At 46.1% G+C, this 14,149-nt stretch overlaps 1 protein-coding gene across 1 annotated transcript in view; it reads left to right on the plus strand.

Annotated features, from left to right (window-relative positions):
• The window catches only part of TTC21A (tetratricopeptide repeat domain 21A), a 178,035-nt gene that overhangs the window by 14,557 nt on the left and 149,329 nt on the right, over positions 1–14,149 (plus strand). The window contains exons 3-9 of the mRNA XM_066584631.1: positions 1,090–1,200; positions 4,373–4,539; positions 6,434–6,550; positions 7,425–7,582; positions 8,406–8,490; positions 11,414–11,512; positions 12,696–12,888. Coding sequence (XP_066440728.1) covers positions 1,090–1,200; positions 4,373–4,539; positions 6,434–6,550; positions 7,425–7,582; positions 8,406–8,490; positions 11,414–11,512; positions 12,696–12,888 — 930 coding nt within the window. The remainder of the gene's footprint in view (positions 1–1,089; positions 1,201–4,372; positions 4,540–6,433; positions 6,551–7,424; positions 7,583–8,405; positions 8,491–11,413; positions 11,513–12,695; positions 12,889–14,149) is intronic.

Consider the following 14,149-nt stretch of genomic DNA (forward strand, 5'->3'; position numbering starts at 1 on the left):
GTCATTTATTGGAGTCTCCACACAGGTGTCCAGTTACAAACTGCCAGACTGAGTACTGCTGTATCCATAGCAACTGAGGCTGCAGGGGTTTATGGGGAATGTAGTCCGCCCATAATCCCTTATTCAGTACACAAGGATAAAGGACCTGTGATGATGTCACCATCATGTGAACAGGGGGAGGAGCTAAGAGCCGGTAACTGACATCACAGGTGCTGTCAGGCTCTGTCACATGAACGGACGGACGGACAAGTGGTCGTTAGCACTTTGATTTACCCTTCCATGGCCACTGAGATTCGGCGCTGCTGCCCGCTGTGGGCCTGGGCTTTGTTGTGGCAGAGGAAATCACATGACTACTGCAGCCAATAAGAGGCTGCAGTGTGCCATTCTTGAACTCCTGGCATCATGGTGAACAGGATGTGAGCGCTGATGCCAGGAGAACAGGCGGTGACGCTGCAGCTTCTCATTGGCTGCAGCGATCACCTGATTTCCTGTGACATCACGGTTTGTGGTGCCAACAGCATCTACAGCCGATCACCTCTAGTTCACATCAGGGCACATTGAGGTGCCGCATCCCGTCACGTTACCATATCTTCACCGTGTAGCCAACGCCATTATCCAGCAGGAAAACGCACAGCCCTACATGGTGAACATCAGAAGGCATGGTCTGCAAGCTGTCCAGGCGATTCCTTGGCAGCACCAGATCTCTCTCCAATCGAGAATCTGTGGGACATGATTGGACGTGGAGTGATGGGCTACGGTTCATTCCACGTGATCAGCAGGATGGCAGCACATCAACCACTGTATCACTCAACATGGTGGCCCCACTAGGTAAAGGTGAAGTCCCCTGGTGCAAGGAGACGTGGAACCCGCAACCTTCAGGTCGTGAGCGAGAGCTTAGGACTGCAGTCTGCTGCCTCAACACTCTGGTGGCCCCACTACCTCCTGCTTATCCCGATTATCGGGCCGCAGGACGTGGAATCGTTTAGAATGAGTTTCATCAGATTGAGTTTCATCTGGTTTCGAGCGTTTCTTCGTGGCGTTTTGTCTGCAAGTCAGTGAATATAATTCTATTTGTGTTTATTGTAACAGATGGTGTGCAGGAAGCGATCCGGGAGCTGGAGTCCATCCAGGACGCCCCTGACGTCTCATTATGTGCCATCATGCTACTTATGTACGCTCACAAGAAAAGTGATGTCATCGGTAAGAGTTCACTCGTCAACATCCAGTAGTGTATAGAGATGTATGGGACGGACGGAGACCTCGGGGGACATGGCCACAAATCCCCAATACACATCTGCAGGCCCACTGAGACATGCAGAAATCATGGCATGCTATGACACGGAGCTAGCACTCAACACTGCGGGTCTCTACCAGCGTAGTCCATGCAGTGACGGATACCTCTATGCAGCGTGTACAAGTAGTGTAATACATTTAAGGCTTATAGAGTGGGTAACTTTCCAATACTTATCCTATGGCCTATATTGTAATATATGCCGTAAATGTCTGAGATGAGTGCACCCCTTTAACCCCTTTCCACCCCATGACGTACATGTGCATTATCAGCGGGAAGGGGTTAACATGAAATACCATACATTTACAGCATATACAGTAGATGATGCAGGCTCAGGAGCTCAGCCAGAGGGGGCAAGCTGTAGCTGATAGCCAGGACCAGAGATAAGTTGGATCCTGGTCATTAACCCTTACAAGCTGCAATCAATGGTGATTGGGGCATGAAAGCGGATGACAGAGAAAGAGAGCTACCTCTGTGACATCATCAACCCTCCGCAATCTAATAATGGAGTGCTGTTGGGTTGCCATGGTAATCAGACTGCTGACAATGGCCTCAGCATCTGCCGTGGCTGCTGCTGTTAGTGAAAAACAGGTAATACACTGCAGTATATGAGTAGTGCAGTGAATTATCTGAGTGATCATAAGATCATAGGTTCATGTCCCCTACAGGGACATTAAAGGGAAAAACTAAAAATGGTGAAACAAATATTCATGCAAAATAAAAAAAATAATAATAAAGAAATCCTTTTTTGCTTTTTTTGTAAGAAAAAAAAAATGTATTAAAAAAATCCATTGGAATGGGGGTCCTCTTACCTCTTTACAGGGGTTGCAAAATCCGGGACCAAGCATAATTGCAGTTCACATTTGCAATACCATAGGTAGTACCTGAATAGGCCCACCTCAAGGGGATTATTGTACATGCTTTAATGTTTAGCACTTTGCCTTAATCCATTGGTACTGCTACATCTGTAACGGCCCGCACAATAAACTGAACACATTTTTATCCCACACGGCAAACACAAAAGTTAAAAAAAAAGCAATTTGTGTCCTAAAAAATGCAATGAAATTAATCAAAAAAGTCACAGGTAGAAAATAGAGATGAGCGAGCGTACTCGGAAAAGCACTACTCGCTCGAGTAATTTGCTTTATCCGAGTATCGCTGTGCTCGGGGCTAAAGATTCGGGTGCCGCTGCGGCTGACAGGTGAGTCGCAGCGGGGAGCAGGGGAGAGCGGGCGGGAGAGAGGGAGAGAAAGATCTCCCCTCTGTTCCTCCCCGCTCTCCCCTGCAGCTCCCCGCTCCGTGCCGGCACCCGAATCTTCAGGGACGAGCACAGCGATACTCGGATAAAGCAAATTACTCGAGCGAGTAGTGCTTTTCCGAGTACGCGCGCTCATCTCTAGTAGAAAATGATCCCAACGGCCAGCGGAGTGTCCACGGAGGCACGCCAAGGCTCAGGGCCTTAGAATACCGCAACGCCATGCAAATTAATTATCAAAAAAGGGAAAAACCTAAAAGGTGTGCTGTATAGAATTTCGGTATCATAATTGTAGTGACCGCTATCATGTAATTTGTACCACATACGGAATGTCATAAAAAGGCTGAATTGATGTCTTTTTCACCATTCCTCCCCGACTCTAAAGATAAGTTAATATTAATAAACATTAGAATACATTATATGTACCCCAAAATGGTACCCGTAAAAATTACAGCCCGCCACGAACAAAGAAGTCCTCATATGGCTATGTCAGCTGAAAAATAAAAAAACGTCTGAAAACTGGAGATGAAAATCCCCAAAAATCGTTGCTTCCTTAAAGGGGTTGTGCAGCATCCGAGGGGCGGGCCCACAGCCGAGGAGATAGCGGGGTAGAGAAAGACCTTGTCACGGGCTCTACCATCTCCTCCTCTGGGGGTAGCTCAGGACCCAACCACGTTACTGCTGGGAGAGATCATAGGGGAAGTAACCTGGGGGCTACCTTGAGTCCATTTGTCACTTGTGACGTCATCGTTCCGTCCTCTGCAGTGAAACGTGACGATGAAATAAAGTAGTCCACACGCAGGGAAACGTTCTGAACAAAACCGGGAACGGTTGGTAATGTCTGTTTACTGAAACTTGATAAAGTCCAAACCACATCAACAGTCCTGGCACAGACACAACAACTCAGAGTGGTGTGACAGGGAGGATTCTTGGGGTATCTTGGGTGATCCACAGTCCAAGTTATCTGTATGATCCCACTTTCAGCAACTCTCTCTCTCTACCAGTTCACACTCACGTTAGTTGTGCCCTCCTCGCTTTTAAGCGGCTTGTCTCACTCTCAGCATTCATCAGTTTCCTGGGCAGGCGGGGCCCAAGCTGAGCATCAGACCATCACTCAGCCCGCTCCACACACAGACCGATCTCAGACGCTCACTCCTAAACTTCTGCTCAGACTGGCTGTTGCTCTGTAGTCTCCCATTCTCCTAGACTCTCTAGCAAACACACACACACACATATATATATATATATATATATATATATATATATATATATATATATATATATATATACACATATATAAAAAGAAATACAGTCACATGACTCGCAGAACAATACATTTTCCAGACATAATCCAGACATTAACCCATTCAGTACTGCAGAGGTGCAATACACATAAGCCAAATGCATGCTACACATAAGACGCTGACATGAGACAGACACAAAACATTATGGAGGGACCCCACTAACTCTGGGCCACTACAGGTTGTCACACTTCTTACTGTTTTGCTGCAAGAAGCAGACAGCTCTGTACGTTGCGCAGTGGCCTGGGTTGGTACTGTAGGCTGAGTCCTAGTGATGTGACTGGAGTCAGCCTTGAGTACCAATAAGGGCTACTACACAATCTATGGAGTTGTCTGCTTCCTGCATAATAACACCTAGAAGTGGGACAAGCCTTTTGCGTACCAAACTAGGCCGCATCCTTCAGGGGTTAGCTCGTTGTTTTCTGCTGACCCACATGTATATCCACTGAGGTGATTTACATTCTGTAATATACGGGTTTTTTACTTCCTGAATTCAGTATCTTCATACTTTTCTATTCTATGCAGATCGCGACGCTGTATCTGATCTAGAGGCAAAGTTAAAAGAAACTCGCAGATCAGCGGGCCCTAAAGCGTTGTACTACGCAGGCCTGCTCTTGTGGCTGCTTGGGAGAAGTGATAAGGCCCAGGAGTACATAGACAGGATGCTGAAAATGTCCAATAGGTCTGCTGAGGTAAGTAGCGACATGGTGGCCGGTGTGGCCGGCCTTCATCCCTTAAGGGCATCTTTTTATATATAAACCACCAACACAATAGCATCCAAGGCACGGCAGAAAAACCATGTAAATAAATACATTTTGTGGCAATGACGTCACCTTCTATTCATATGGGGGTTTGGCCCCGAACACGTTTTTAGCCTCATTTTACATATTTGCTCAGAAAATACCTGCTTGATTTGCAACTCCTAGTTTATTGGTACATACGGTGTGTCCACCCCTGAGCTCACCTGACTGAAACTAGTCATGATGTCATAGTAGCTTTCTTGACTAAAAACCATGTCACAACAGTAACCTACCTGGCAGGTATACTGTTGTGATGTCACAGCGGAGTACCTAAATGAAACACTCTGAAGGTATATCATAGCAGGGTACCTGACTGAAACCCACTTATGTTGTCACAATATCTTATTTGATTGAATTGTTGTGATGTCACAGCAGCTAACGTGACAGAAACACAGTTGTGATGTCACAGTAACTGACCAATTAGAAGTAAAATTCAGTGGAGGACCTGATGGCTATTTGTGATCTCAGTAACTTATCAGGGACAAACACCAATGACAGGGGGGTTCTGCGCCTGAATAGTATGAACAGTATGTCACAAGAGCTAACCTGATGGAAACCTACCTGTGATGTCACAGTAGCTTGCCTAGCAGAAACACAGTTGAGGAAACGTACCTGACAGGCAGGCAGTTGTGATATCACAGCATCGTACCTGCCTTAAACTCCCTTATGATGTCAAAGCAGAGTGCCTGACAGATATTTCTGATGCCACTTCATAGCAACTAACAAAGTGTGATGTCACAGTAGAGTGCCTCAGAAATCGTGATGTCACAGCATAGTACCTGAGAGATTTGTGATATCACAATGGAGAGATTTGTGATGTCACGGCATTGTAACTAACAAATATTTGGGATGTTACAGTAGAGTGCCTCAGTTATTTGTAATGTCAGAGCATATTACCTGACAAAGATTTGTAATGTCACAGCATAGTAGTTAGCAGAGATTGGTAATATCACAGTAGGGTGCCTCAGACATTTGTGATGTCACAGCATAGTAGAAAGAGATGGTGATATCACAGCATAGTACCTGACAGACTGGTGATATCACAGTGGGGTGCCTCAGATATTTGTGATGTCACACCATTGTAGCTAACAGATTTGTGATGTCACTGCATAGTAGCTAGCAGAGATTTGTGATGTCACAGTGAAGTGCCTCAGACATTTGTAATTTTGCCCCAGGGCAAGAAATTAGCCTCTGATCATGATCCCATGAGAAAGTGCTGTAAAAACCCAGGGGATCATGAGAGGCTCTGCCTTTCTGCCTGGTACACCATGTGCATACTAACAGCCAACACAAGGTGTATCCCCAGCTATAACTGAGGAAGGGCGCTGCCCCGAAACACGTCTTTTTATGCTGATTTAAAATAAAACGGAGAAGCTGAGTTTACTTTTTGTATAGCACTGAATTCTAGATTTCGGTTAGCTGCGCCCGCCCCAGCATATTTTTTTCTTCACTAATCCATTAGAGACCATTATATAATTGTGGACATCCCACCAGTGACTAGAGGTCCCTACACTCGGACCAACGATGGGGCATCAGCATTGACTAGATCACTGCACTATGTAAAAGGGGCCATGTTTGTGGGTTTTTGGCAAGCATAAAACTGCTTGCTGGTGGACTGTACATCAGTATGAACGGGGAGAAGTACAATTAGCTCTACGGAGATGAATGATCATAGTGACAATCATTCATCCCCCGACCAATCTCGGCCCGTGTAAAGGCAATCTAAAGGAGAGACGATCAAGATGCTTTTCGAATAACAACGTGCCTGTTGTGTGTGTTCTTCCAGGGCTTGGTATTGAAAGGGTGGCTGAATTTGGCTCTTGGGACGTCTGCTGAAAAGTGTCTTAAGTATTTGGATGAAGGGACTCAAGGCAATAAGGATTTATTTGGAATTATTGGAAAGGTACGTAGTCATTTTGTGATCTGTTGCTTTAAAGGAGATGTCCCGAGGCAGCAAGTGGGTCTATACACTTCTGTATGGCCATAATAATGCACTTTGTAATGTACATTGTGCATTAATTATGAGCCATACAGAAGTTATAAAAAGTTTTATACTTACCTGCTCCGTTGCTAGCGTCCTCGTCTCCATGGAGCCGACTAATTTTTGGCCTCCGATGGCCAAATTAGCCGCGCTTGCGCAGTCCGGGTCTTCTGCAGTCTTCTATGGGGCTCCGTGTAGCTCCGTGTAGCTCCGCCCCGTCACGTGCCGATTCCAGCCAATCAGGAGGCTGGAATCGGCAGTGGACCGCACAGAAGAGCTGCGGTCCACGGAGGAAGAGGCCATCTTCAGCGGTGAGTAGAGAAGTCACCGGAGCGCGGGGATTAAGGTAAGCGCTCCGGTGAGCTTTCTTTACCTCCCTGCATCGGGGTTGTCTCGCGCCGAACGGGGGGGGGGTTGAAAAAAAAAAAAACCCGTTTCGGCGCAGGACAACCCCTTTAAGGGAAACCTGTCAGCGGGTTCATGCTGCCCATAGAGTTCATGCTGCCCGTAGTACCCGGGACAGGTATGCCCATTGCCCCGTGTATGTGTTGTGGTGTAGCACCGCGGTGTTACAGAGGCGGTATGAAGACTGACGGTTCTCTCCCTGTACACAAAAGAAAAGACAGCTGTCAGTTAACATGCTACGGGTGGGGAGACGGCGGATCGGCTTACTTTTTTGGAAGTTGGTCAACAAATGCACCTTTTATGTCATGATGGTCAGGAGTTCCTGTCCGTCCAGTGCTGCTCGTGACTCGGTCACTCTGTCTGATTTAGTCAAACGTATTCTTTTTTTCAGGCAGAATGTCTGATGATGCAGAAGAATTATTCTGGAGCATTGGATGTGATTAACCAAATAATCGTTAGTTTCCCTAAATTCACGGCAGCACTTACTGTAAAGATGAAGTGTGCTCTAGCCATGCAGGACTGGGACCAAAGCCGAGAAATAGCCCAGCGGTAAGAACAAAAACCAACATCCAGCCAAGTCTATGGTGACTAAAGTAATTCTGTCAGGATCAGCGGACGTGGATCCACTGTGTCACTCACTGGTTTGGCTTCAGAGGTGACACCTGAGGGACTCTGGCCTTCAACCTTTAACCCCACTAGTTGGGATCTGGACTTCGCTGCAGAGACCCCAGGCTGTTATTCTGGAGTCGGTCCTAGTAATGCGGCAGCTGATGCTACTTTAGACAAAAGCGCGGTATCTGAAGGTGTGAATGGGAGTCAGAGGTTGGGTTACACGCAGAACAGGTTCAGCACGGTACAACAGGCCTGAGGTCGGATAAAGCAGCAAAGAGGAGTGTAATCAGACAGTCCGGGTCGGGACAGGTAACGTACTTCAACATGAAGAACAAGCCAAAGGTTGAATCATGGAGAACCAGTTCAGTATGGTCCAGCAGGCCAGGGGTCAGAAGCAGTCAGTATATGAGCCGGGAGCAGAGATGGGAATGTAGTCAGGAATAGTCAATGTCAGGAACCAGAACGAATTTAGTAGGACCTTGAGCGCGACCAAAATAAACACAACAATCGCGCACGCTCTACCGGGGGGATGTTATACCCAGGGAACACTGATGATTGGCAGGGGATGTTTGTTAAAGCTGCACACTTGCCCTCCAGGCCACAATTACAGCTCAGACCGGAGCCAGGCATCTGGATAGAGAGATGAGTAGTTGGCCAGGGCCGCCAGGAAGCGTGAGTCAGCGGCCACAAACTATAGCAATGTAGCAGCAGCCCGTATAGAGGAGGGTCACATACTTATGCTTGTTAAATGTCACTGTAGACTCCTAGCAGTGCAGAAGAATAACATTGACGCCCTGCAGATGATGGCCATTTACTGTCTCACAAGAGAAGGCAATGCAGCGCAGGTGAGTCGTATCCACTGCTTTCTTGATGTATAAATCTACTCAAACACTTCTTTAACCCCTTCTTCCATGGAGTATGCATGTATGGTTTATGGGGCAGGCACGGGAGCCACGCCCACTCCATACATGGCGGCTGTTGGTGAGCCGCAATATCTGTTAACCAATTAGATGCTGCTGCCAATTCTGACAATAGCGTTTAAATGGCCTGACAGAGGGAGGGAACTCCCTCTGTTTCTCGAATGTTATCCCTCCTCCCCTCTCTGTTGACAGCTGCAGTCCCGCCCAGTTTATGGGACGTCACAGGGGCTGCAGCCAATGACAGAGCTCAGCGTCTAAAACCTTTACACAGTATTGAATGTTACATTAAAGGGTACTACTGAACACCACAACTTGTCCATAAAACACAAGCCCTCAGAGGGAGGAAAACCCAAAATGAAAACTGGTCCTGTCCTCCAAGGGTTGGAGGGGCACATCACAAAGATAATGAAGTGCAGCGCATTGTAGTCACTCTGGCTTAGATACGATGCAATCAGATGCTGATACACGGAGGTGGTAACTACAGTATGAAGCTGACATGTGCCGTATGTACACAGAATGCAACTAACTACACTTAAGGCCCCTTTACACGGGACAGTGATTGTCAGAGAGTATTCGTTAAAATGTTAGTTCACCCAACCACGGCCGCGTGTAAACAGGGCGGCCATCAGCCAACAAACGCCAGAAGTTTGTGTGCTTTTAGACGTAGCGATAATAATTATCATTACAAAGTGAACGCTAATCGTTTGGTCTATACACAAGCCAGCGGCTGATCAATGAAAGGGAATCCTTCGCTTCTTACTCATCCTTCACTTTATGCAGACATAAAAATTGTTGGCACGTTCACTTCAAACACTGATCATTCAGTCCCGTCCATTCACTTCTAATAATAATCTGTATTTGTACAGCACCAACATATTCCGCAGCGCTTACATAGACAGGGGGGATACAGAAAGACAAAAGTACAAACATTACAGAACCACGGTTACATAGTAATCAGCTGATGGAAACAATAGGGGTGCGGGTCCTGCTCCAACGAGCTTACATACTACAAGTAATGGGGTGATACAGAAGGTAAAGGGGCTGGAGATGTGCACGGTATGGAGAGGTGCAGAGTGAGGGGTGCTATAGACATAGACAAAAGTACAAACATTACAGAACCACGGTTACATAGTAATCAGTTGATGGAAACAATAGGGGTTCGGGTCCTGCTCCAACCAGCTTACATACTACAAGTAATGGGGTGATACAGAACGTAAGGGCTGGAGATGTGCACGGTATGGAGAGGTGGAGAGTGAGGGGTGCTATAGACATAGACAAAAGTACAAACATTACAGAACCACGGTTACATAGTAATCAGTTGATGGAAACAATAGGGGTTCGGGTCCTGCTCCAACCAGCTTACATACTACGAATGGTGGGGGGATACAGAAGGTAAAGGGCTGGAGATGTGCGCGGTATGGCGAGGTGGAGAGTGAGGGATGCTATAGACATAGACAAAAGTACAAACATTACAGAACCACGGTTACATAGTAATCAGCTGATGGAAACAATAGGGGTGCGGGTCCTGCTCCAACGAGCTTACATACTACAAGTAATGGGGTGATACAGAAGGTAAAGGGCTGGAGATGTGCACGGTATGGAGAGGCGGAGAGTGAGGGGTGCTATAGACATAGACAAAAGTACAAACATTACAGAACCACGGTTACATAGTAATCAGCTGATGGAGACAATAGGGGTGCGGGTCCTGCTCCAACGAGCTTACATACTACAAGTAATGCAAGTGTGAAACACTGAACAACACCAAACGATTCTCGGGGAATGAGTCAACGATGAGAGTGCACAGGCTAGCGATGACATCACTGGCTCACTCGCTCGTGCAAACAAGAACCATTGCGTCTAAAAGGAGTCATAAATCAGCTGAAAAGAAGGTGTAGAAGAGAGATAAGACGGACGCAGATGAGTGATAATTGTTGTGTGTAAATGCTACCATTCATGCACTTTTCATCTAATCGATGATTTTAAGGTGAGCTAAAAATCTATCATTCAGCCGGAGAGAGATAAAGTGTCTTTCAATAGACTGCACACTGTGTTCTTAGTGGGAGACAGGAGATTACATTGTATTCTGCCAGCAACCTATTTGAGAACAATGTAGCTGGGTGCAGAGCCCAGCCCACATGCTGTGCTCTGCAAACAGCTCCCAGAAGCCCTTTTACATGCAAAATGAAGATGATAAAGTGTTAATGGACATTAATGTCTATTAGCACTTTATGCAAGTGATTGTTAAAACTTTCAATCGTTTGAAAGATTATCTTTGCATGTAAATGGGTCTTAAGACTGAAGTTTCTATATACAGTGATATATAGAAACTGCAAAAGACAAACCAGGCAACATTTTTAACTTAAACTGATTGCATAAATGAGTGCAGCGCAAATTGCATGCCTTTAAAGAGGTATTCCAGACTTTCACTATTAATGACCTACCTTCAGGATAGATCATCAGTAGTTGATTGGTGTGGGTCCTTTGCTCAGGATCGCTGCCGATCAGCTGGTCCTCTGGCCTGCTGTTACTGCAGTGGGGACAAATGTTGTCTTCCGTTGTCAGGGCTGGTAGTATAATAGATGGTATCGCTCCCATTGAGTTCATTGGGAGTGAAGCCATCTATAGGCCTTAGGGCCCCATTGTACTGACAGCAGGTTGGAGGATCAGCTGATTGGCGGGGAACCTGAGCAATAGACCCCCGTTGATCAACTATTGATGACCTGTCCTGGAATATCCCTTTAAGGGAAAAAAATATCCTTCCCTCCTCAAAGCTGTCCATAGCCTTTAAAGACAATTAGCGCAACAAGTTCTTCTATTACGGATCCTAATAAACATATTCACATTATAGACACTGAAGTTCGTGAAAGAACTGATCGGCGCTCTTGAGACGTTGGAACCTCGGAACCCAGAACTCCATTTCCAGAAGCTCCTTGTAATATGCAATCTGGTAAGGAGACTTCCTGTGATCTGTGGGGTCATTGTAGCTATTATTTATTATCTCCTGTTCCTTATATAGTGGCAACATATTCCATAGTGCGGTACAGAGGCGGGCATCACCTACATCCGTTGTCGTTCCCAATGGGCTCACAATCTGAATTCTCCTGTGCACACTAGGGCTAATTTCATAGAAAGCCAATTAACCCATTAGTATGTTTTTGGAATGTGAGAGGAAAGTGGTGAAGCTGAAGGAAACCCACAAGAAGATGGAAGGAGTATACAAGCACCATGCACCATCTTCTATATACAAGCTCAGTGGCTGGATGGCTTGGCATGGTGGGGCATTAGAAACCATCTCACCGGCGTACAGAGCTGTGTGCTGCGTCTACAATATCACTGCTAGCATCTTCACCCCTCTCCTTCTGTCTGTGCACTCTGTTTTCCCATCTCCAACCAGTCTTGACATTTAACCCTTTTATGACCATGGGTCTTTGGTGCTTCTGTGTCCAGATCACATTCTGCAGTTCTGGTTATCCCACTTTCAAAAAATCATAACTTTTTTATTTTTTCAGCAACATAGCTACATGAAGGCCTTTTTTGTGGGATGACTTGTAGTTTTTTGGTACCATTTTGGGGTGCTGTTACAGGCAGATGTTGGCTGATACCCACTGTGTATGGATTTGGCTCAGTTCACAAGTCTGCTCCATACACAGCATATACAGCGGACGTCTATATACCTGCTTAATGCATAGGGTATATGCAGTTCGGAAATATATAGCCATATGTATGTTGGGAAGGGGTTAAGACATCCTCTCCTACTTTAGGGTGCCTGAGCACTAGATTCTCTGAAGATACTATTAGTTCTCTCTTGACTCCTGGTTTTGTCCAATGCTTGTGTACCCAGCTTTCCCATTTTCTACTGTTCCGGCCTTGGCTAATACTTAGCCTGTCCCTCAGGTCCTGCACTTGCTGCCACTGCTCCAAGACTACTCTTGAGGTAGTGGTCTAGAGACCCTTGCAGCTAAGACCAGATTCCTCCAACAGGGGTTAAAGGGTAAGAACCCCAGGTGCAGTCTCAGGAATAGCCTAAAGTCAAATCAGTTGGTCCACACTTGCTGCATGACAGTCATATTTTGGTTAAAATAGACGTTTGTATAATAACTGACCTTTTTCCCTCCCAATCTCCCTTCTAGTGTGGGAGGAACAAGTCAGTTCTACAAGAAATCTTCAGCTTCTGTGAGCGCTCATACCGGATTTCTCCAGGGCTGGCCGAACTTGCTACAGAGCTGGGCAATCAGCTGATGTATCTGGCGGATGTGACAAAAGCTGCCAGCTGGTATTCGACAGCCATGAAGCTGGATGGAAATCACGTAGAAGCTCTGATAGGTCCTCATCCACGTATTTTCTTGCACTTAAAGGGGTTGTCTGAGACCCAAAACTGTGTGTTTTTACTTTGTATGTAAGGGCTCGTTCACATCTACATTAAGGGGTTGCATTTTCCTGCTCCATTATTGGAGAAGAAAAACGGCACATGCTGGTTGTACAGATCCATCTTATAACGGAACCACATGGCGCCGAACAGACCCCAGTGATTATGATGGGGTTCAGGCAGTTCCTGTCCAGCATTTTAACAGGACAAAAAAGGAACCTCCAACACTGATGTGAGAAAACACCTTCACCCCAAGAATGACATAGCTGCTCACCTCCCCTCAGCCGCAAGGCTCATGGGGATGTGTGGATGCCCTCAGCAGAGCTGGCTTGCTTTTCACAGTGGACCACATGATGATAGTCCTAATAGGCACAATGGGACTTTTTTTCTACAGTGAAAATACGTTGTAAACCTGTTTGTGGTTACATACAGAGAAGGATAAAGGCCGGTTTGGGGTTACATACAGAGAAGGATAAAGGCCGGTTTGGGGTTACATACAGAGAAGGATAAAGGCCGGTTTGTGGTTACATACAGAGTAGGAAAGAGGCCGGTTTGGGGTTACATACAGAGAAGGATAAAGGCCGGTTTGTGGTTACATACAGAGTAGGATAAAGGCCGGTTTGGGGTTACATACAGAGAAGGATAAAGGCCGGTTTGGGGTTACATACAGAGAAGGATAAAGGCCGGTTTGTGGTTACATACAGAGTAGGAAAGAGGCCGGTTTGGGGTTACATACAGAGAAGGATAAAGGCCGGTTTGTGGTTACATACAGAGTAGGATAAAGGCCAGTTTGGGGTTACATACAGAGAAGGATAAAGGACGATTGGGGTTACATACAGAGAAGGATAAAGGCCGGTTTGTGGTTACATACAGAGAAGGATAAAGGCCGGTTTGTGGTTACATACAGAGAAGGATAAAGGCTGGTTTGGGGTTACATACAGAGAAGGATAAAGGACGATTGGGGTTACATACAGCGTAGAGAAGGATAAAGGCCGGTTTGGGGTTACATACAGAGAAGGATAAAGGACGATTGGGGTTACATACAGAGAAGGATAAAGGCCGGTTTGTGGTTACATACAGAGAAGGATAAAGGCCGGTTTGTGGTTACATACAGAGAAGGATAAAGGCTGGTTTGGGGTTACATACAGAGAAGGATAAAGGACGATTGGGGTTACATACAGCGTAGAGAAGGATAAAGGCCGGTTTGTGGTTACATAC

This window comes from Eleutherodactylus coqui, chromosome 12 (assembly GCF_035609145.1).
Source record: "Eleutherodactylus coqui strain aEleCoq1 chromosome 12, aEleCoq1.hap1, whole genome shotgun sequence".
Lineage (NCBI taxonomy): Eukaryota > Metazoa > Chordata > Amphibia > Anura > Eleutherodactylidae > Eleutherodactylus > Eleutherodactylus coqui.